General features: G+C 46.1%; 1 protein-coding gene across 5 annotated transcripts; it reads left to right on the top strand.

Annotated features, from left to right (window-relative positions):
* Positions 1–922: 922 nt before the first annotated feature.
* tbc1d5 (TBC1 domain family, member 5) lies at positions 923–19,907 on the top strand. 5 transcript variants are annotated; one of them, XM_030348171.1, is made up of 23 exons: positions 923–1,040; positions 5,080–5,132; positions 5,790–5,905; positions 7,104–7,161; positions 7,556–7,664; positions 8,160–8,249; positions 8,391–8,465; positions 8,970–9,037; positions 9,156–9,258; positions 9,606–9,694; positions 9,875–9,925; positions 10,284–10,353; positions 11,067–11,239; positions 11,685–11,827; positions 12,240–12,346; positions 13,035–13,120; positions 13,340–13,671; positions 14,261–14,323; positions 14,964–15,175; positions 16,299–16,398; positions 16,684–16,763; positions 17,069–17,365; positions 18,712–19,907. In XM_030348171.1, the coding sequence occupies exons 3-23, from the start codon at positions 5,809–5,811 to the stop codon at positions 19,018–19,020; spliced, it is 2,712 nt and encodes a 903-aa protein (XP_030204031.1). In that variant the 5' UTR covers positions 923–1,040; positions 5,080–5,132; positions 5,790–5,808; the 3' UTR covers positions 19,021–19,907. The 5 variants fall into 5 exon arrangements, with proteins under 5 accessions (XP_030204031.1, XP_030204034.1, XP_030204035.1 ...); XM_030348174.1 differs by having other exon boundaries at positions 14,267–14,323; XM_030348172.1 differs by having other exon boundaries at positions 964–1,055.
* Positions 19,908–20,061: the final 154 nt, after the last annotated feature.

The raw sequence follows: 20,061 nt of genomic DNA on the forward strand, positions 1-20,061 counted from the left end.
TCTCTCTCTCTCTCTCTCTCTCATATAGTCTTACACTGCAGCTCTCCCTGAGATGGTGCAGTGTTCAAGCCCCATTTGGTCAAAATGGCTTTTAGCGTAATTCAATATAGCTTTGGTTTTTACTATCATCTGTTACCATGACGATAGCTCTGGTGGGGCCAATGAAAGGCCAAGGAAGCCTCATCATCAGTAATATTAGCTGAAATAATTATGATAATGGTGCTCTTGAAAATGTCATGCCTGTGCTGCCGCTGATGGTAATGATGATTATTGTTGCTTTTGTATAGCCCATCACACACACTTGCGCGTACGCTCACATATGCGTGGGCGCGCACACACACACACACACACACACACACACACACACACACAAGCACATATACACGCACGTACGGACACGTTCACAGTCACGAATGCACGCACTCATACTCACAGTTCAACTTGCCTCTGGATTAGTTATTGCTATAATGCTGCCACCTTCGCTTCATCAAAGTGAATTATATTTCGCAATTATAACATTTAAACCTAACCTAATAGAGGTGCGCTATAAATAAGCGTAGTTTGATGGGACTGATGAGTGCAGTTACTGTCTTGAGATCGTGTTGATTAACATCCAATGTTTTTATTATTACAAAAATGTTTATTGTCTCTTGGTGTTTGTTTCATTAACTAAATCGTTGCGCAGAATCCAGGGGTAGGAAATATTTGCGCGTCGCTTCTAAACGAGTTTAAATGTGTTTATGAAGTTACCGATTTTTATATAAGCTCGGGTTGTGCTCGGCGCTTACTTTCCAACGGGTTGTTAAGAGGACGGTTCTGGCGGGCCTACAACATTTTACAGTGGAATACACCAACAACGACCCAAGATGATCTTATCATCTCCGCGGGCAGAACCTGGTACACACACGCCCAAAAAAGTGCACGCCCCGGTCACGTGAGCCGTCAGCTGTGCTTCAGCACATCCGCCTGACTCGCCTGTGTTTACAAATCAGCAGACACGGCAACACGACGGAATGGCGAGACCTGCGTGATTCATACAGGTAGCTGGACTTACGGTAGAGGTTCAAAACACACTGTGAAATGAAAGGCTGTCTTCTCCTCGTCCGCTGTTGACATACGTATGTTTACCGGCTTGTGTGTGTTTGACTTTGAGGCTTCGCTTGGCGGTAGGAAGTCTGTCGGAAGTGGCTAGGCCCACGCGACGGCTTGTGCAAGAGCAGCTACAGCTAGCGCTAGCTCGCCGCCTAGCTTTCGATCTTCCCTTCACTCAGGCCAACTATGGCTGACACATTGTCATGTGTCAGTTTAAAAAAATACTGGCTGCATGCATTGTCTGTCTTTCTGTCTCTGGCACGGTGTCGTGCGATGCACATGGCCTGCTGGCAGGCTGTCTGGATACAGAATAGTTGCGGGCGTTATGTCTGCTTACCAAATCCAACAGGGCATCGACAATCCCGTGGTCTGTTTCAATCAATGTCGCTTTGTGTACAGTACACCGCCTGTTTTGACATGTAAATGCAAGATAATGTTGCCAGAAATGTATTTCATGCAAACGTTGGGTCAGATGGAAATGTTCCGTCCTTCAGTTTAGCCTTCATGCAAAGTGTGGTACAGACGACGGACGAGGTACATTGACAACCGATATTTTAAGTAAATTAGTACATTACTGAATGCTACTGAAAGCCTTGTCCAATGGTGAGAGTTGACTTTACAACACCCGACCACAGAAATATAGTACATAATGTTTTGATCCAATTCCCCCCCCCCCCCCTCCTCCCCCCACAGTCCAGTTATACAGGACTGCAAGCATCTGCAGACCATAAACTGTAGTTTGAAACCGTATGGAGTAACTTTAGTAGTGTTCTTATTGTATTGATCATAATTGACTTTCAATGTCTTTCAGATGATTATTTTGTGTACTGTGGTCAGCACAAGTAATATGTATTTGTTTGAAACAGATTTGGTGGTTATTGTAACAATATAACTATATAGTTAGCTATATAGTCTGTCCATGGTGTGTTGGTCTTGCTTTAGTTGGAGGCCCCTACACAAAGAATTAGCCTCCTGGGACTGATCATGTGACAGTGCAGGCCGCTGAGCAGTAATGTGTGCGGACGTTAAACATGTGAGTTTCTTCTTGGAAGGAGGGCTTTTCTTTTGACTTCAGCGTTCTTCCTCACATAACTACCTAGGAATGTGCAAATATGGCCGAATCCAACATTCCTTTCTTTATGATCTATCAGTGTCATTGTCTTCTGTTTTAATGTACTTTGAATTGGTTGAATTGTAGTGTATTTGAGAAAGCGTGCACTATTTTTAAACCTATATTTATCTAAACTGTGGAAACAGTTAGGTATGTGTGTGGCTTTTTGAGTCAAACCTTATACTGTCATTATTTAATACCCATTAGAGAAAAAGATCAATTCACCTCAACAGAACAATTTAGAAGCTTTGCTTGCTATGTCCAATGTACTTGCTGAAGGTTGTTCTCTCTGGTTTCCCTGAACATAAGATACTTTGTAATATAGAACTATGGTGGTGTTTGTCACATTCTCAGCTGATCAGACCTAAAAAAAAAAAAAGTTTGGTTCCTGTTGGCGGTCAGTTGAGGTCATGGGTAGGTAGGGAATTTATTTTATTTTTTTATTTTATTTTTTCCAGCGGCAGCGAATGATAGGTAGGTTGTTTTCATTTAAAAACGAGAAAATTCGCTCATCCTTGTACAGAATGAAGAGGTGCTGTACCAAAACGTAATTATAGTTTGCATCAAAAAAAAAAAAAAAAAAAAAAAAAAAAATTTTTTTTTTTTTTTTATAAAGCTCCTAAAATAATTTGGGTCGCACATAAATTGACAGGGTCGGTCGGAAACCGGAACCAAACAAAAAAATTTTTTAGGCCTCAGGGTGCCTATGATATGTTTGGGCCTGCTTGAACCAAATGTGAAAATAAAAAATAAAACACGACCAGAGCTTTACAATGTAGCTGGGAATGGTTCTTTGTGGAAAATTTGAAGACCTGTTTCTGCTTGTGACACCATATGACAGACTTGGAGGCATTGACAAAGTCAGCTCTCGCTTGGCAAACATTTCCCACAAAGAGGAACCGAGTAGAATTGGTAAGGTTTATTTTCAACTGTTGGTGTGTTTTAAACCAGAAAACGTAACAAATTTAGAAGTAAGAACAAAATTCAGTTTAGTCAAATACATCAGAGGCCGTAGGTCTGAAATATGAGCCGTGGCGCTTGGTTGTAAGTCTGCACACTTTGATACAGGTATACTAAGCAGATGGTAATCCATCATTTTAGCAGCAGATGGGCGCAGAACTCTGCAGTATTTGTCTATTGATTTATTTATGCCTTTCATTATGTATTGATTTGATTATTTCGTGAAATATTAATGTTTTGAATTATTGAGGTTTCTTCAGGTGACGTGCTGTAAATAATGGAGTGGTTAATTTGAGTCTGATTATTGTGTTGCAAAGTTTACCTTGTTTTTTTCTTACATTTCCAGGCGACCAACGCTCTGGCACAGTGCTAATGAGGTCAGCAGCACGCTACTGGGAGACTAGCTTCAGGCCACACTGGGCTAAAACAGCTAGGCCGCTGCCTACAGTCTTCTATACACATAACACTAGCGGGAGACTAGCTTCAGGCTACGCTGGGCTAATGTGGCTAGCGGGAGACTAGCTTCAGGCTACGCTGGGCTAATGTGGTTAGCGGGAGACTAGCTTCAGGCTATGCTGGGCTAATGTGGCTAGCAGGAGACTAGCTTCAGGCTACGTTGGGCTGATGCACGCTAGCAGACAAACGGCAGCCTATGATGGGCTAATGCAGCTACAGTCTTCTGTTCGCACACGTCAACTGACACACTCACAAAGATTGACATTATTATAAGCGTTACTGTTTACCAATACCCACTGCTTTCAGTACCTCAATCCAAGATGTATCACACACACAGCTGAAGTAGGCGATCTTGTGATGGGTGAGGGGAAAGCCTTAAGAATCTTTGAATGACTTGCTTATGTGGCTTGTTTTTATCTACTCTATTGCCTCATAAAGCAACTTATCTCCTTTCTTTCAAACCAATGCACGTCTTTGACTGGCAATCACAACGATGAGACAACGTGCAAGACGGCGTGCATCATTCCGCTTGTGTCTGTTACAATACCAAATTCATCATGGATGTTTTATTCCATTTTCTTGTCAATGACGCTTTTAAAATAACCCTTTATCGAGTCTTTCTGTATTTGCGGATTATGTTTAAGATGCTAACAGCAATAATATCCTTTTTTATGAGCATTGGGAAGCAAAGGAATCGGTGACTTAAGAAAGGCATTAGTCTTGGGGAAGAACAGATGTTGCATGAGGAAAACAGGCGCATGCATTATGCATATAAAATTATTCGTGTTTTGATGCGGGCGTGCGGGCTGATTTATCGAGCCGTCTTCCGTTGGCATGGTTAATGGGTTTAAGAGATGCCTTTGTTGTGTCATTTCCATAGTTAATAAAGGCGAGGGTAGACCCTGTGTGTTAAGCCCACGGTGGAGCATAGCGGAGTTCAGTTGGCTTATGAAAGTGTTGACTACTTGGGATGCTCCTTATGGTGGTGTTGAAGAGGGAAATGCTGATGGTTCACCTGACGAGATGTTTTGAGGTTTGGCGGGCCCTTCACCAGCCAATTAAAGTCTTATTAGGCTATTTAACGACTCCTCTAATAACCTATCATCACATTATGATGCTATTCGTCTTTAATGCCTGCCATGAATCACACCTTGTCTGTCGAAACATATTGACCTCTTTTTAAGTGGTTTGTTTTTGTTTGCAGCTACTTGTGGTTCCTTCTCAGATCCAGCACTCCCCCTCACACACTCTGTATCTGTTGTATTGCTCTTAGATCTCAATAAGACACGAAAACCATCTAAAAACACCCCTGCTGTGGATTTCGATTCCCTTGCAACTGGCACCACATGATCGTCCACAAGAAGATCCCTGTTTAAAGATCCTATTTTTAACGTGTTTTATTCCTCTGGTTTCGGTATTCTCCTGGTTCATGTTTCTTACCATGCTCTCTGTTGTTGCAGATAAGAACGATTCCATCATTCGACTGAGGGGAATCCCAACGCTCTCTCTGACGGTCAGTACTGCGGTCGACCGCTGTGTGTTGTGCTGCTGGATGACAGTGTTTTTCTTTTAAACGGGGGTGGGTGGAGGGGCTGCCCTCTGTTCAAAATATGTACATTACGATTCCAGCCAAGACTCGCTGAGACCGGTTGTTAGTTCTTAAGGGGCCGATCACACGGAGCAGTATCGCAAGAGCCGAGAACACTGCAAATCCGCCTTGGGAGAGCACTTTGTGCGACACGATGGGAGCGCCTTTGGAGCAAGGCTGCGTGCGCAATTGTGCGTTTCACGCTGTTGTAACGATTAAAAAATGGACCCGACAAGACACCCAGCTCTGACGATTTGCTTTTATCTTTGAATAAACTATCCTATCCCTTCGCTGTCAAAACCAGCTTCTCGCCGTTGTCAGAAGGTAATCTCTTCTCTCTGATGGACGAGCGGCGATGCTGCGCGGCCAGTGCCACATATTTGACCTTGTATGCGCCGTGTAAAAAGGCCAGAAAAACGTGGTCACAAGAAAGGCGCTTTACATGCGTGCTTGTACCATAGAAAGCCAACGGCCAAGTGGGTGTCGGTTCTCTGTGTGATCGGCCCCCATGATGGGCTGCAAATGTCAGCCCCCTTTTTTATTGTCATCTTCTCTTCGTCACACCCTCCCCTCTCTTCTCAGGTCCCGCTGGGTCGCAGACATGCAGCACCCAAACTTCGAGACCCACCACCCGCTGCAGACCAGTGAGCAGCAGGAGACGGGCTTTGACCCACTGCACAACTTCAACCAGAACCACCGTGCGTCACCTCAGACCTCCACCCCCCTCCCCGTCCCTCCCTTATGCTGTCACAGTGGATCGGGGGTGGAATGCTGATCCAACCCTAGCTCCAGCCCACCTCTAAAACCGCTGTCCATTGCAATCCCTGGCTGTGTCTGATGTGGCTAGTACACCATGAAGTACACTTTTTCAGCGTGTCATTGAATCAAGATTCAGTTGGCCCCTTCTGCATTATGGGTATTAAGGTGCACAATATAGGGAACCAGATTTTAACGCTCAAATTTCAGACACCACAAAACAGGGAAGCCCAAAATAGTGCACTTGGTCTTGCAAGTGAGCCAATTGAACACAACCGCTGTCTACTCCTGCCTAAACACTGGTTTTACTGTGTCTGTTCACAAGCCCCTGTGTCTTTAAGTCACAAAGAATCTGTCTTCAGTTCTTCTGTGATTGAGGCCTCCACCTCACACTTCACTTTCAGGAGAAAGTGGGAGGGGGGGGGAGAGCGAGAGAGAGCGCGCGCGAGGGAGGGAAACTGGATGAGTGGAAAATTAGAGGAAGACGATGCAGATCTAGAGAGAAATTAGGGGCAGAGATTGAGCTTAACATGTTAAATATGAGTCATAAACTCCAGTTGATGACTCCCATGGGTTTTGTGTGTTATCGAGTGTGTCTGTGAAGAGGGGCGAGAGATGTTGTCGTGTTGCTCTCTGAGTGTATGAGAAGAAAGCGAGAGGGTGAGGGATGAGGGGGAGGGATGAAGTTGTGTTGGCATGTTGTGGAACTGATGAATATTCATGCTGAAGGTCCCCCTAGACCGATACACTCCTGTAGCTAATGTTGATAGACAGCCCTCCCAATTGTAAGTGTGTTCTCCTGCAGGCCAAATTAGGCCTATTATCGCAGATGATGATGATGATGACAGGAAGATGTTCTTTTACTTTAACCTGAGAATCCTGGCTGCGTCTCTCACGGGAAGAGAAAAGCCGAAAAAAGCAGATTGATCAGGATTGGGGAAGTGAAAAGAATAGAGGACAAAAACTCATTTTGGATCGGAGCGATCTTCATACCGGGCGACATGTTTCTATTCAGAGCATAAGCCCTCTTAGTTTTCCCTGGTGTGTCAGTGTTTTTTCCCCCCTGGTCACCTGGTAAGCGCATGACCTCCGCACGGCGGCTCTGTGCATGTGAACACGAACACTTCTGTCTCCTCACAGGGGGATCTCTGGACAGCAGTACTTACTCCCAGTCCCAGGCGACCTTCCTCTCGTATAGGTGGGTGACACCAGTAATGCCATGCGAGTCCTGCTCTCCAATGTATTTGTGTTTTTAAGCTTTTTCTCATGTGTACTGAAGGGCGCCACACTACTAAAGACCTTTTTATATAGGAAGCCCTTTCGTTTTAAATAGCTTCAACTTATACATTTTTCCACGCTGCTTGTATTTTCGGTTTTAGCCCTGTACCACAGTTTGGGATTGGTAATGAAAAGCGCTTCAGGAATAAAGTTAATTATTATTAACCTAAATATGACTGTTTGTTTGGCTTCACCTGACTTGCGTTAGCTAGATAAACGAATACGGCTGCTTTTCATTCTAGCCCGTGGTTTTGTGCCTCGTGTGTGTGTGTCATGTGTTGTTTGTCATGCGTGTGTCGTGTGTGTGTGCGCAGGAGAGAGTGGGACGACCTGTTCCTCAATAGTAACTACCTGGCCAGGACGCGGCAGGCTGGCATCAGCGGGCGTCTCCGTAGCAGCCGCTTCCGCAGTGTGTGCTGGAAGGTAGGACGGAGAACCTACCCCCCCCACCCCCCCCTGACCCTAAACACCTCAGAATGACAAGGCCACAAGGCCCCTCCTCCTCCTTCGCTCCCCTAAATCCAACCAGCAAGGAGGAAACCTGGGACACATCAAGTAGTTGTGCTGTGACTCCCTGCGGGGAAAGTCCATGTTTTAGATGCCCGACACTCAACTCCGTTTGGCTTGGTCTGTATCTGATCAGAAATGATCGGAAATCAATAAACAAAAATCAATTCAATGATACAAAAACAATAAGCAATATTTAGACACAAACAAAGATGGTAACCGAGAACTAAGACGACAAAATAATATTTGATTTACTATTGAAAATGTAATCATGTCATTAGGATAGTCTGTATGTCTGTGTCTGTCTGTCTGTCTTTGTCCCTCTCTCTCTCTCTCTTACTGGAGCTCTTTTTTATTTAATGGCATGATACTTGACGGCTTGTACTTATTGTGCGGGGTTCCCCTTCTCAGTTGTATTTGGAGGTGCTTCCTGAAGACAAGGGGGAGTGGATCAACAGAAGCAAGGATGTGCGTGCCCAGTATGAGAAGATCAAAGAGAAGGTGAGTGCCAGTAGACGGAGTAAAGGTTTACAATCCAACATACTGCTGGCGTACTACTGTATGCACAGTGTGCGTCGGTTGAGTCCCTTTCTTATTGTCCCTCTCTCTGTCCGTTTGCTCTCTCATGTGTGTCTCTCTCAGCACATCACCAACCCACGTAAGGCCGCGGGTCAGCAGGACCTGGTAGTGAACAACCCCCTCTCCCAAGACGAAGGGGTAAGTGTTTGTGGATTGTTATCGGGTCGAGTGAACCGGCTCGATATTCAACAGTTGACCAACAAAGACCTTTTCATTCAGTGATTCTGTCCCTGCAACGCTATCTATAGCTGGCGATACCAGCCTTTTTGAGGCTGATGTCACTGCATCACGTGCTGCACCACTTTCTTCTGGCCAGCTTTATTGTTTTGCTCAGCCCACTTAATCATCAATGGACTCCCAGCGGAAAGGTTCTGGGTTCGTTCACCTTGCTGCGCATTGCTGCTCCTAAGTGGCATGTCTGTTCAAATGCTTCCTGCTCCTTGATGGCCTGTGTCTGTATTTACTGTAACGCGCTTCAGAGGAAAGCTTCCATAATGCCTTCAATGAAGACTGGCAAAAACGGAAACAGTCTTCTCCGGGCACTCCTGTGAGATGCAGCTCATATCAAACACTGCCTCACAGGATGTTTCATCTACTTCGTCTCTCTCTCTCTCGCTCTCGCTCTCTGTTCCCCTCGTCTAGAGCCTGTGGAACAAGTTCTTCCAGGACAAGGAGCTGAGGAGTATGATCCGGCAGGATGTGATGAGAACGTGAGGCTCACTCTGCACACATTGACTCGACACCAGCCCTTTTGCCGCCCGAGGTGACTGAGTGTCACCAGATGTGTGTGTGTGTGTGTGTGTGTGTGTGTGTGTGTTTGTGATCAAGGTTCCCCGAGATGCGTTATTTCCAGGAGGAGGATGTGAGGACCAAGCTTACAGACATCCTCTTCTGCTACGCCAGGGAGAATGAACAGTTACTGTACAAGCAGGTGGCGTCTCTTTATCGTTATCTAAACGTCTGCTGATTGCTCGGGGGGGGGGGGGGGGGGGGAACGGGAACAATGGGGTTTTGTCAATTTCCAAATGAACCAATTGTTGCTGAAGTCAACGTCATAGAATAGATTGGTTAACTCGTTAAGTGCATTTCTTTGTGTCTCTCAACAAATAATTGGCAGGGGCTTAGAGAATTTAAATGTAATAACATGTAATGTTTCAAATGTTTACATTGCTATTGAGGAGAGACTTACCTTCTCTGTCTCCTTTGTCTCTACGTCTCTTTCTCGCTGTGTCTCCGTGTGTCTCTGTGTCTCTGTGTGCCTCAATCGCTCGACCACAGGGCATGCACGAGTTGCTGGCTCCCATCGTGTTTGTGTTGCACTGCGACCACCAGGCTTTCCAGCATGCCAGTGAGACGGCCAACCCCAGGTAGGGATCTCTCATCCACGCAGCCCCCTCTCCCCAGCCCAAAGTGCTTTGTTTCTCCCCCTTCTCGCCTGAATATCCCCGTTCACCCAGCCTGTGCTCTGTCGTAAAATTGCCCAAAATACTTGTGCCCCTTGGGGATGGGGTCGGCCTGATGGTGATTTAGTTATTTTCTGTTCCCAGCGAGGAGATGATGACTCTGCTGGACCCTAACTACCACGAGCACGACTCCTAGTGAGTAGTGCTGTGGATGTCAAGCGCCCAACGCGCCAACATAACGCGCCCGCTCATATTGAGAAATCAAATTAGTCTATAAAAAACCCAAAAGAACATTCGTTTGATTAAATTTCTGGCTCTGATCGTGTTTTCTCTCCTTGGATTTCGTCCTCCCTCTTTCTTTTCCTCCTTCCTTCCTACTCTCCCAAACTGCCTTCTCTTCCTTCCCTCCCTTCTGCCGTCGTCCTCTCCTTCCTTCTTTACCCCCACCCATCCTACTCTCTCTTTCTCCCTCTCTGTATATTCTCCCCTCTGTCCATCTTTCTCTCTCTCTCTCTCCCATCCCTCCCTTCCCACTCTGCCCGTGGGTTTTCAGTGCCATGTTTTCCCAGCTGATGGAGACGACGGAACCCTGGTTCTCCAGCTTTGAGAGGCAGATCAGGAAGGTCAGTCTTGTGCACCGATCTGGGAACCCTTCACGTCGTGTACCCAACGCACTGCATGATGAGGGAGCATTGCACAGGCGCAGGCCTGATAGAGTTCAGACGTGGTGCCTGAATTCAGCTCGGCCTGAGCTCGGCCATGTATGTTGTCTAGACGAGTGAAAATAGGTGAGGGGTGCCTTTTTTAAAATGTCTAGTCAACACGTCAACCTACCTGACCTTTTGATCGACATGTCTGCCACCAACTAGGCGTGGTCTATATAAGGAAGTCTTTTACCTTTGTATGTTTGCACTGAGGATGGTCTGAATGGGACTGAAAACGTTTATGCAAACGTTATGCAATAAAAACGTATTGTTGCATCGGCTACATGGTGTGCGAGTTCTGCTCCTTTTATTGTCAAGAAAGGCAATTCTCTATGGTGTCTTTGAATGTATTTGATCATTTCAGCCACAGATAATTTCACTTCCTATCAGCCCTGCTGGCGGCATACTAACGCTATTTAAGGCTGCATGCTGTAACGTCACCTTCTTCACCATTACTGTATGGAAGGTTAGATCAGTCATAATGATATTGCCTTCTACAAAATGGTTATAATTAATGAATGCATATAGCAGCTGCAATACACTCGCCTGGTTTTTTATTTTGTGTAGCTTCAAAGTAAATATGAGTCGATTTGTGTACATATTGTGCATAATTGATTGTTCGTGGTTTACAGGGGAAGGAAGAGATGCTGACCACCATCCCGTTTGCCCGGCCTCAGGACACCGGCCCCTCTGTTGCCATAGTGACCAAAGTCAACCGTATCCAGGACCAGCTTGTGAAGAAGCACGATGTGGAGCTGCACATGCACGTCAACCGGCTGGAGATTGCCCCCCAGATCTATGGCATGTGAGTCTGTGTGTGTATCTGTGCGTGTGTGTGTTTGTGCATGTATTATTTATTTTGAATGTTCTATACAAAAAAAATGCCTTTTAGATTGTCAATCCCCAATGAGATTGTATTAAAGCACATAACCTTGCTAAAATAAAAGACCAGATGTACTTTATACTACCCTTGATGGTAATTTCGCTGTCCCAGCCAAAGTACGGGGCAGTAATAAGAATTAAAAGGGGATAAAAACATAACTTTTTTTTTTTAAGAAATTTGTGTGTTTATACTGAACTATATATCTCCAAAGTGCGGGTGTGTTCAGATAGGGTTTCTAATGGTGTGTGTGTGTGTGTGTGTGTGTGTGTGTGTGTGTGTGTGTGTGTGTGTGTGTGTGTGTGTGTGTGTGTGTGTGTGTGTGTGTGTGTGTGTGTGTGTGTGTGTGTGTGTGTGTGTGTGTGTGTAGCCGGTGGGTGCGTCTGCTCTTCGGCCGGGAGTTCCCCCTGCAGGACCTGCTGGTGGTGTGGGACGCTCTGTTCGCAGACAGCATCACCCTGGACCTGGTGGACTACATCTTCGTGGCCATGCTGCTCTACATCCGAGACGCGCGTACGTACCGGGAGGCGCCCTCTTTAGCCCTCCCTTCATGGCCCGAAAATGGGTTGACATTCTGAGCGGTTCACTCGGGACAAATCATCATCAATTTTAACTGGATTAAAAAATTAATCCACGTATATATTCAACTCAAGTAAAAGTATTTGATGTGCATTATAAGCAAGTACAGAAGGGAAATTAGTTTTCATCATTGCCTAATGCGAATATTACATTATGGCTTAATCACGTAAGGCTGTTTGATTTTATATTGTTAGTTTGACTTCCTCAAAGGTTTCCCCTTTTGTTCTTGGCAGTATCAAGTGTCAATTGAACCAGCTAATACAGGAAGTGTATCCTATTTCAGATCCAGATTTACATGCACTATGGGACTTGATTTCGGTGCGTTGTTTCTGTCTCTCTATCTCAGTGATTGCTAGCAACTTCCAGACCTGCCTGGGCCTTCTTATGCACTACCCTCCCATCGGAGACATCCATTCACTGCTCCACAAGGCCCTGTTCCTCCGAGATCCCAAGGTAACCAAACACGCCAACCCTTTGTGAAATGTCACTTCCTTCCTCTTTCTTTATTTTTTCCATTATCTCTTAAGCTGTCCCTCTTTCTTTCCTTCTTCCCCTGTAAACTATCAAACTTACCCTTGACTGTCAAGCATTTTCGCTGGCACATGCAAAACCATAATATAGTGACGTTTTAGCACTGAAAGTGTCCAACAACCTATGACCTTGTGGTTTTTCTGTGACCGAGTCTCTTTTTCGTATTTAAGCGTCTTTCGTCTGTAAGATGTCAGTGACCGTTCAGCTCACATATGGCACAAGCCATCTTCTATTTCTTCTCTACGGTCATTGAACCACACAAACGACAACAACCAAACACCACCTCTCTCCCTCACCAAGTCCTTACTGAACTCCAGCAATCAACCTGTCACACAGCTTCTTATCCCTGTCACACCTCAGGGAGGACCACTGAATCAGAGTTAATGTCGTTGACCGGGGTCACTGTTGCATAAAAAAAACACACGCATGCATACCATCACATCATGTGGCTTCATGCATACTCAGTTTTCTATTATATTGTTCACAAATGCAAACTCTTCCCTGCAGATGACTACATGACTCTGCTAAATAATTAGAGTGGATATCCTATTTAATTGATGGGCCGCTTTACAATAAATTGTCTGTGCTTAAATCCTCTTGTTCTCTGTAGAACAATCCGCGGCCCTTCAACTATCAGTTCCAACAGAACCTGGACTACTACAAGACGAGGGGAGCGGACCTGGTCGACAAGACCCGGTAGGGAGAGACACACACTCACACATTTTGACAAGGTCTAGCGGTCACGGTGTTTGACTCTCAGCAAACGAAGTTCTGCCTTTCAAATGTGGTTGTCCACAGTTTACCCGTAGTCGTCACCAAGCAACATTCATTTAGTTTAATTTTTGCAAATATAAAAACAATGTTAAAACAATTTCTACGAAAAACAACTAAAACCCCCCCCCCCCTCCTCCCTAGCGCCCCCGGCAGTGCCAAAGCGCCCCCCCTCAACATCAACAAGGTGTCCAGCAGCCTGCTCAACTTTGGCAGGAAGCTCATCTCCCCGGCCGTCCAGGGCAGCCCGGCCGTCTTCTCGCCCATCAACACCGAGGTGCACTCCTCCTCCTTCACCGCCGCCGCCGCGCCTCCCGTCTCCTCCTCCTCCTCCTCCTCCTCCTCCTCCTTCTCCACCCCGGGGCCCATGCAGCCGCCTCCGCCCCGCCCCCTGCTGGAGACGCTCAACAGCCAGGGCCCAGAGCAGCACCCGCGCCTGCTCAAGTCAGAGAGCATGCCCGCGCACCTCAGCAAAGGTGGGTGGGGGGGGGGGGGGGGACGAGAACCGACTCTAACGCAGACGGCCTCGTCTCAAACATTATAGATTGGGATGGTTTTGATATTTTCTGATATTTTTCATATATATTGTTTTGATATAAATATTTTTTTATATTTCGTTGGGGAGTGTATGGAATCATTTTTTATTTCAATAGAATCAAACAAAATAAGAATTTGCGAGAATAAAAACCTATTGAAGCAAACATCATTTCATCTCAAAAGGAAAGCCCACAACGTTTTCCGTGCAGCAAGCATGAATTTAGCTTTTAGCCGAAATGGACACCCGAAACATGAACGAGCATTCCTTCCACTTAATAATATCCACGATTAACCTGATCATCATCGTTTTGCAAAGTGTGTGTTAAGTGGTTCACTGGTGCACACACATGAACTGGCCTTTTCAGGGAGATGGCCAGCTGTGCTCAATGGCTCACTTCCCTGATTTGATAGACTTGCTTTAACCGCATGTGAAAGTTAACAAGAGCATGTGCCATGAGTATCTGAAGATAGTGTGTGTGTGTGTGTGTGTGTGTGAGAGACATTGGACCTGACTCTCCAATGTGTTAGATGTAGTTTCAGGCGACACGTCACAGGAAACTCTCCCAGTTCAGAATTACAATGACACACAAGGTAAATGCTGCCACGGCAACTGTGTGTGTATATACATTCCTATAAACCTATCCATGTTGTCAATTCTTGTCTCCGCATGAACGCCGCCCTGCACGCACACTCTGACTTTGACATTTGCCCATACAGTACAGGCCAAAATCCGTTGGTTCATGGACCGCGTGTGATTGCCTTCAGCTAAGACTGATCACTATGTGTAGTTCTTGGTACTGCCCAGCAGAGGGCAGTGTGGGACATGAGGAAACTGAAGGCATTGATACAAGGATTTCCTTGGGACAGTTTTACGACCATAGAAGTTTATTAAAGTATTCTTCATAGCTTTTAAGTTGCAGCATCATTCAAAATAAAATTTTTACACAATTTAAAATGTGTCTCCATTGGCTTGCTTCATGCTGTCATCGTTTTTTTCGTGTTATTGTCCAATATTTGATCATGGCCGTCCGCGCCGATTTTAGTTCTGTTTGCAAACTGACATTATCCTACCTGCATTCAAACCTCTCCTTTTATTTATTTGGGTGGGGGGGGGGGGGGGGCGCATTTTCATAGGTGAAGCGTCGTCGTAACAAAAACAACACAAACCTATTTTTTTTGCACCACTTCAGGCAAACGCTTGATCTGTACCTCCGCCTCCCCTCGTCTCCAGGGCAACGGTCCAGGGCGGTGAGCTCCTCCCCCAGCGTGGAGAGCCTGGGCATCGGGGGGCGGGGTCACAGCACGGCCTCCCCTCCCCTCCCGCCCTCCAGGGGGAGCGACGCCAGCGCCGCCTCCCCGCCGCTCTCCGCCAGCAGGAAGGAGTCCTTCTTCAACATCACGCGCTCGCGCTCCCACAGCAAGAGCATGGGCAAGAAGGACAACGTGAGTGGCCCGCTGGTCGCTCTGCCTCAATGACTCTTATCATGTTGCTCTATCCCCATGTCTCTATAATGTCTCTACCTCAATGTCTCTATAGTGTCGCTCTCTATCTCAATGTCTCTATAATGTCGCTCTATCGCAATGTCTCTAGTGTCGCTCTCTCAATGTCTCTAGTGTCGCTCTCTCAATGTCTCTAGTGTCGCTCTCTCAATGTCTCTAGTGTCGCTCTCTCAATGTCTCTAGTGTCGCTCTCTCAATGTCTCTAGTGTCGCTCTCTCAATGTCTCTAGTGTCGCTCTCTCAATGTCTCTAGTGTCGCTCTCTCAATGTCTCTAGTGTCGCTCTCTCAATGTCTAGTGTCGCTCTCTCAATGTCTCTAGTGTCGCTCTCTCAATGTCTCTAGTGTCGCTCTCTCAATGTCTCTAGTGTCGCTCTCTCAATGTCTCTAGTGTCGCTCTCTCAATGTCTCTAGTGTCGCTCTCTCAATGTCTCTAGTGTCGCTCTCTCAATGTCTCTAGTGTCGCTCTCTCAATGTCTCTAGTGTCGCTCTCTCAATGTCTCTAGTGTCGTTCTCTCAATGTCTCTAGTGTCGCTCTCTCAATGTCTCTAGTGTCGCTCTCTCAATGTCTCTAGTGTCGCTCTCTCAATGTCTCTAGTGTCGCTCTCTCAATGTCTCTAGTGTCGCTCTCTCAATGTCTCTAGTGTCGCTCTCTCAATGTCTCTATCATGTCGTTCTCTGAATGTCTCTCTATCTCCATGTCTCTATCCTGTCGCTCAATTCTATGTCTCCCGATCAAGTGGCTCTATCTTAATGTCTCTATCATGTCTCTCTCTCAATGTCTTTCTTGTTGCTCTCTGAATGTGTCTCTCTGAATGTCTCTATATTGTTGCTCCATCTCAATGTCTCTCTTATCATGTTGCTCTCTCAATGTCTTTCATGTCGCTCTATCTCCATGTTTCTCCATCACTGGACTTTTACTTACATCGTTTTCCATTATATTCCACCTTGATTCTTGATTATATTCCACCTCTATTCTTGACTCTAACGCTGTTAATGAACTGTGTGTGACCGTTAACAAGAGCCTGTGCCTTGAGAGTCTGAAGATGCTTTGTGTGCGTGTCATCAGGAGGAAGATTTGGAGGCCCAGGTGTCCTTCCTACAGGGCCAGATCAACGACCTGGAGGCCATGAGCAAGTACTGTGCCAAGATGATGAACACGCACATCTGTGAGTCTGAGCTACTGCCGCCACTAAACCGTTTAGCCAGAGAGCTGGCTCATCATCGCCCACAAGGTCAACCTCCTCTGTGTCTGACCACCTCATAAAGCAAAGCCATCGACAGCAGGGCTTGCCTTGGTACTAGGAGCCAACAAGAATTTTGTATGAGCGCTTTGTTGATTATTTTTGGGTAACTTATTGGGGATACAATGTGTAGCTGCCAACATTAAGAAGAAGATCCCTTCGCTGGAGTGACGTTTTGGTCTTGGTTCTCTGTGTGTCTACTCTTCCCAGGTAAGATCCAGGACGTGATTCTACAGGAACACATAGAGAAGGAAGATGAGGTGCTGGTGTCCCTGGCTGGACTCAAGCAGGTGTGTGAGTGTGTCTCGCAAGAGTTTAGGTTTTACAGGAAGAGAACATCGGAGACGAGAGTGACCACTGGAGAGAGAACATAGCCTAGTGTTATCTCAGATACTTGGATGAAGGAGAGTCGAGATTATAATGACAATGAGATTTCATAGTGAGGCTTCTCCTTGAGCAAGACTTGGTCGGTCACAATAGCAAACAGATCGGATCGAGTGAAAGGTGAATAAAAGAGTTGTCAATTTCCTTGGCTCCAGCAACACAAGAAGTATTCCTTTGAACACATTTGCATCTTTCGCCTCAACCCGTCCAGATCAAAGACATCCTCAAGGGGGCGCTGCGCTTCAACCAGAGCCAGCTGGAGGCTGAGGAGAATGAGGAGATCTCCATCGCTGACGACCACTACACCATCGCCTCCAACGCCGCCGCCGCCGCCGCCGCCGCTGCCTCTGCTGCCACCGCCACCGGCGAACGACCACCCACCAGCAGTCTACCGGGCCGCGAGTCGGAGCGCGACCGCAGCCTGAGCGTGGAAGACGAAGAAGAAGAGGAGGAGGAAGAGAAGGAGGAGGTGAAGGATCCACAGGTCCACACGCCACAAGAAAAACAGGTTAGACGGGTCAGAATTGTACCACAAACCACGCTGTGTTTTTGCATAGATATATGGAGATTTGTTTTTCACTAATTACTTATGGATTAATGGCAAAATTCCTTATGGTTAATTTGATCTATAAGAGTAACAGATGGGCACAGGAGAACATTTATGGGGATTTACTGTCGCTCATTGACCAGCCTGATGCGTTTCCCTGAAACTAGAGACTTTCACAGACCAGAAATATTTTTTATAGGTTTTTTCTTCACTTAAAAAGAGTGAGAGCCACTTTCAATTAATTATTTTTTTAATCAATTCAAGGACCCTCTGCTATACTCCCTTCCTACGCTGAAGGACATTTTAAATTGAGGTTGATTAGGTGTCGCAGTGTAATGAGAAGTCGATAAGGCGACTACATGTTCACGTTGAGAAGCTTCTCAACGTGCTTCTCAAACGTTAAGAAGCTTCTCAACGTGTTCACATTGAGAAGCTTCTCAACGTGCTTCTAAAACGTTAAGAAGCTTCTCAACGTGCTTCTCAAACGTTAAGAAGCTTCTCAACGTGTTCACATTGAGAAGCTTCTCAACGTGCTTCTCAAACGTTGAGAAGCACATTCTCAACGTTTTCTGGGAAGATACTAGCCTGGTTCTACCAGACTCTCGTACTTCATTTCATTTCATTTGTACAGAGAGTCTGGACCTAATCAATTGACAAACGTTAACTCACTTGAAGGCGGGTGTTTGTTGAAGTTTAAAATGATTGGATCTGCCCAGTGCCACTCTGGACCTGCCATAACCAATCGCTAACGTTTGGTTGTGACGTATGTCATGCGCCGGGAATCACGCGCAGGTTGTACACAAACCAAACACCTTGAGCGTCTGCACGAAATGTCCGTCAACTACGGCTGCAGGTTTTGTTCGTCGAATTTAATTTATCAGGGAAAAATTGCACATTGTAAATCAACTACCGACCTACAACAACAACTCAAACTGGCGCACGACTTTATCGTCATTGTTCTCAGACACCCCCTCTGTTCGCTGATTGGGCGCCGCTGTGGCGGCGCCAGAAAACCAAATTACATACAGCAGGTCCAGACCTAGTACTGAAGGGAAATTCAAATTGAGCGGAAGTACTTAGGCTGGCGGAGCCAGGCTAGGAAGATACCTCATCATTGAGTGTTTTCTGAAAAGGGGCTTCCAATATAGAAAAAAAACTAATTTGGGAGAAATGTGTACACATACTGACTAGAATAGCTCTAAAAGGTCTCTACCAGCACTCTGCCTCCTCCTATAATCAATGATCAATGAACTCAAATCGATCAAACCAAACCTTTTTTAAAGAGCATTACCATACCCCCCCACCAGGTGGCGCCACCAGCAGCTCCAGAGGGGAAGCACTTTGACGACTACATCCTGGTGTCCCAGGAGGGAGAACTGCCGGCGCCGGTCGGGGGTAGCGCCCGGGGGGGGGACATCGGCGAAGGAGGAGGCGGATCCACGCCTCCCGTCAGGAGGGGGCGGGGCTCGGTGCGTCTGGAGCCCGAGGGCTTGGCCGGGGGCTTCCAGGACCCCCTGATCGCCTGCGTGGTCACCTCTGGCTCCTCCAGCCCAGACGAGGGCTCCACCAACAGCAAAGACTCTGACTTCACCATCGTCAACCCAAATGATCTGTGAACGCGCCGCGCACTCGGAGGATGCTCTCTCCCCTTCACCCGCGGTAAAGAATACAAACTTGCACCTGTGGACTAAAGACACTTTCCTAGCTTTGTTAGATCAGCCACTTTGCCATCGATACCTTATAACCTATCCCCCTCTCTCTCTCTCGTTGTTCTTTTTATTATTCTCTGACCTGAGGCTGTACGCTATCTACATTTACCTGCCGTAGGCCTGTCCTCTCCCTCTATGCTTAGGCTTCCTCTGGCAACCATCTAACCTCACTCATCCCATGACTTTTAACCGTAGCGCCATTTTCTGTCAGCAGGGGGCGCCAACAGACCACGTTACTGTGTCTCGATGCCGTTGCGCTCCAAACTTCACGTTAAGAACTGGGAGTCAAAGCTCCCTAGTACTTGCCATAAGCCAACTGTACTAATTGCAAAATCTCTGGCTGTCCCCGAGTGCGGAGACATAGCCAATATTCTGTCTCTGTAATGTCTGTCACCGATGTGAATGCGAGGGAAGACACTGTATATTGGATTCTGGCCTCTTCTGTCTTTTTCTACCAGTGCCTCAAACTGTTTTTCACTCGACGCAACTAAACCCAATGTTCTTATGTTAACGTGTTTTTTTTGGTTTTGTTTTTTAAGTATATTTTAAATCCATAGAACCACATTTACGAGTCATAAATGATTAAAATATGTGGTAGGGAATAGGGTTGTCTTCGGTTTTTTTTTACATAGATTCCAATAGAAACGTTTTACCTGTTTTACTTTGTTCTGCTATGTTTCTGCTCACCTGCAGTTAGCCATGAAAGAAGTATGCATGGAGAATGGCCCTCTTCGCTTACCATCCAATGTAATTAATTGTAGATCAATAAAAACAACATCGCTATTCCATGTTTACTCTGCTTGGAGAAACGTTATTTGTCCCACTTCTGTGGGTGTCTCAGCCCACAAATCAATGTAAATGATGATCTCTTTGTATGTAGTAATAATTGTAAATTTATGGAAATATATGACATTCCTCAACTTTGTCGAACTCCCACTGCATTGTAGT

Source organism: Gadus morhua, chromosome 22, assembly GCF_902167405.1.
Source record: "Gadus morhua chromosome 22, gadMor3.0, whole genome shotgun sequence".
Classification (NCBI taxonomy): Eukaryota; Metazoa; Chordata; class Actinopteri; order Gadiformes; family Gadidae; genus Gadus; species Gadus morhua.

Coding starts and splice junctions, on each gene's coding strand:
- tbc1d5 (XM_030348171.1), top strand. CDS start 5,809: ATGCAGCACCCAAACTTCGAGACCCACCACCCGCTGCAGACCAGTGAG. Junction 7,665..8,159: donor TCCGCAGTGTGTGCTGGAAG/GTAGGACGGAGA, acceptor TCCCCTTCTCAG/TTGTATTTGGAGGTGCTTCC. Junction 16,764..17,068: donor CCCTGGCTGGACTCAAGCAG/GTGTGTGAGTGT, acceptor CAACCCGTCCAG/ATCAAAGACATCCTCAAGGG.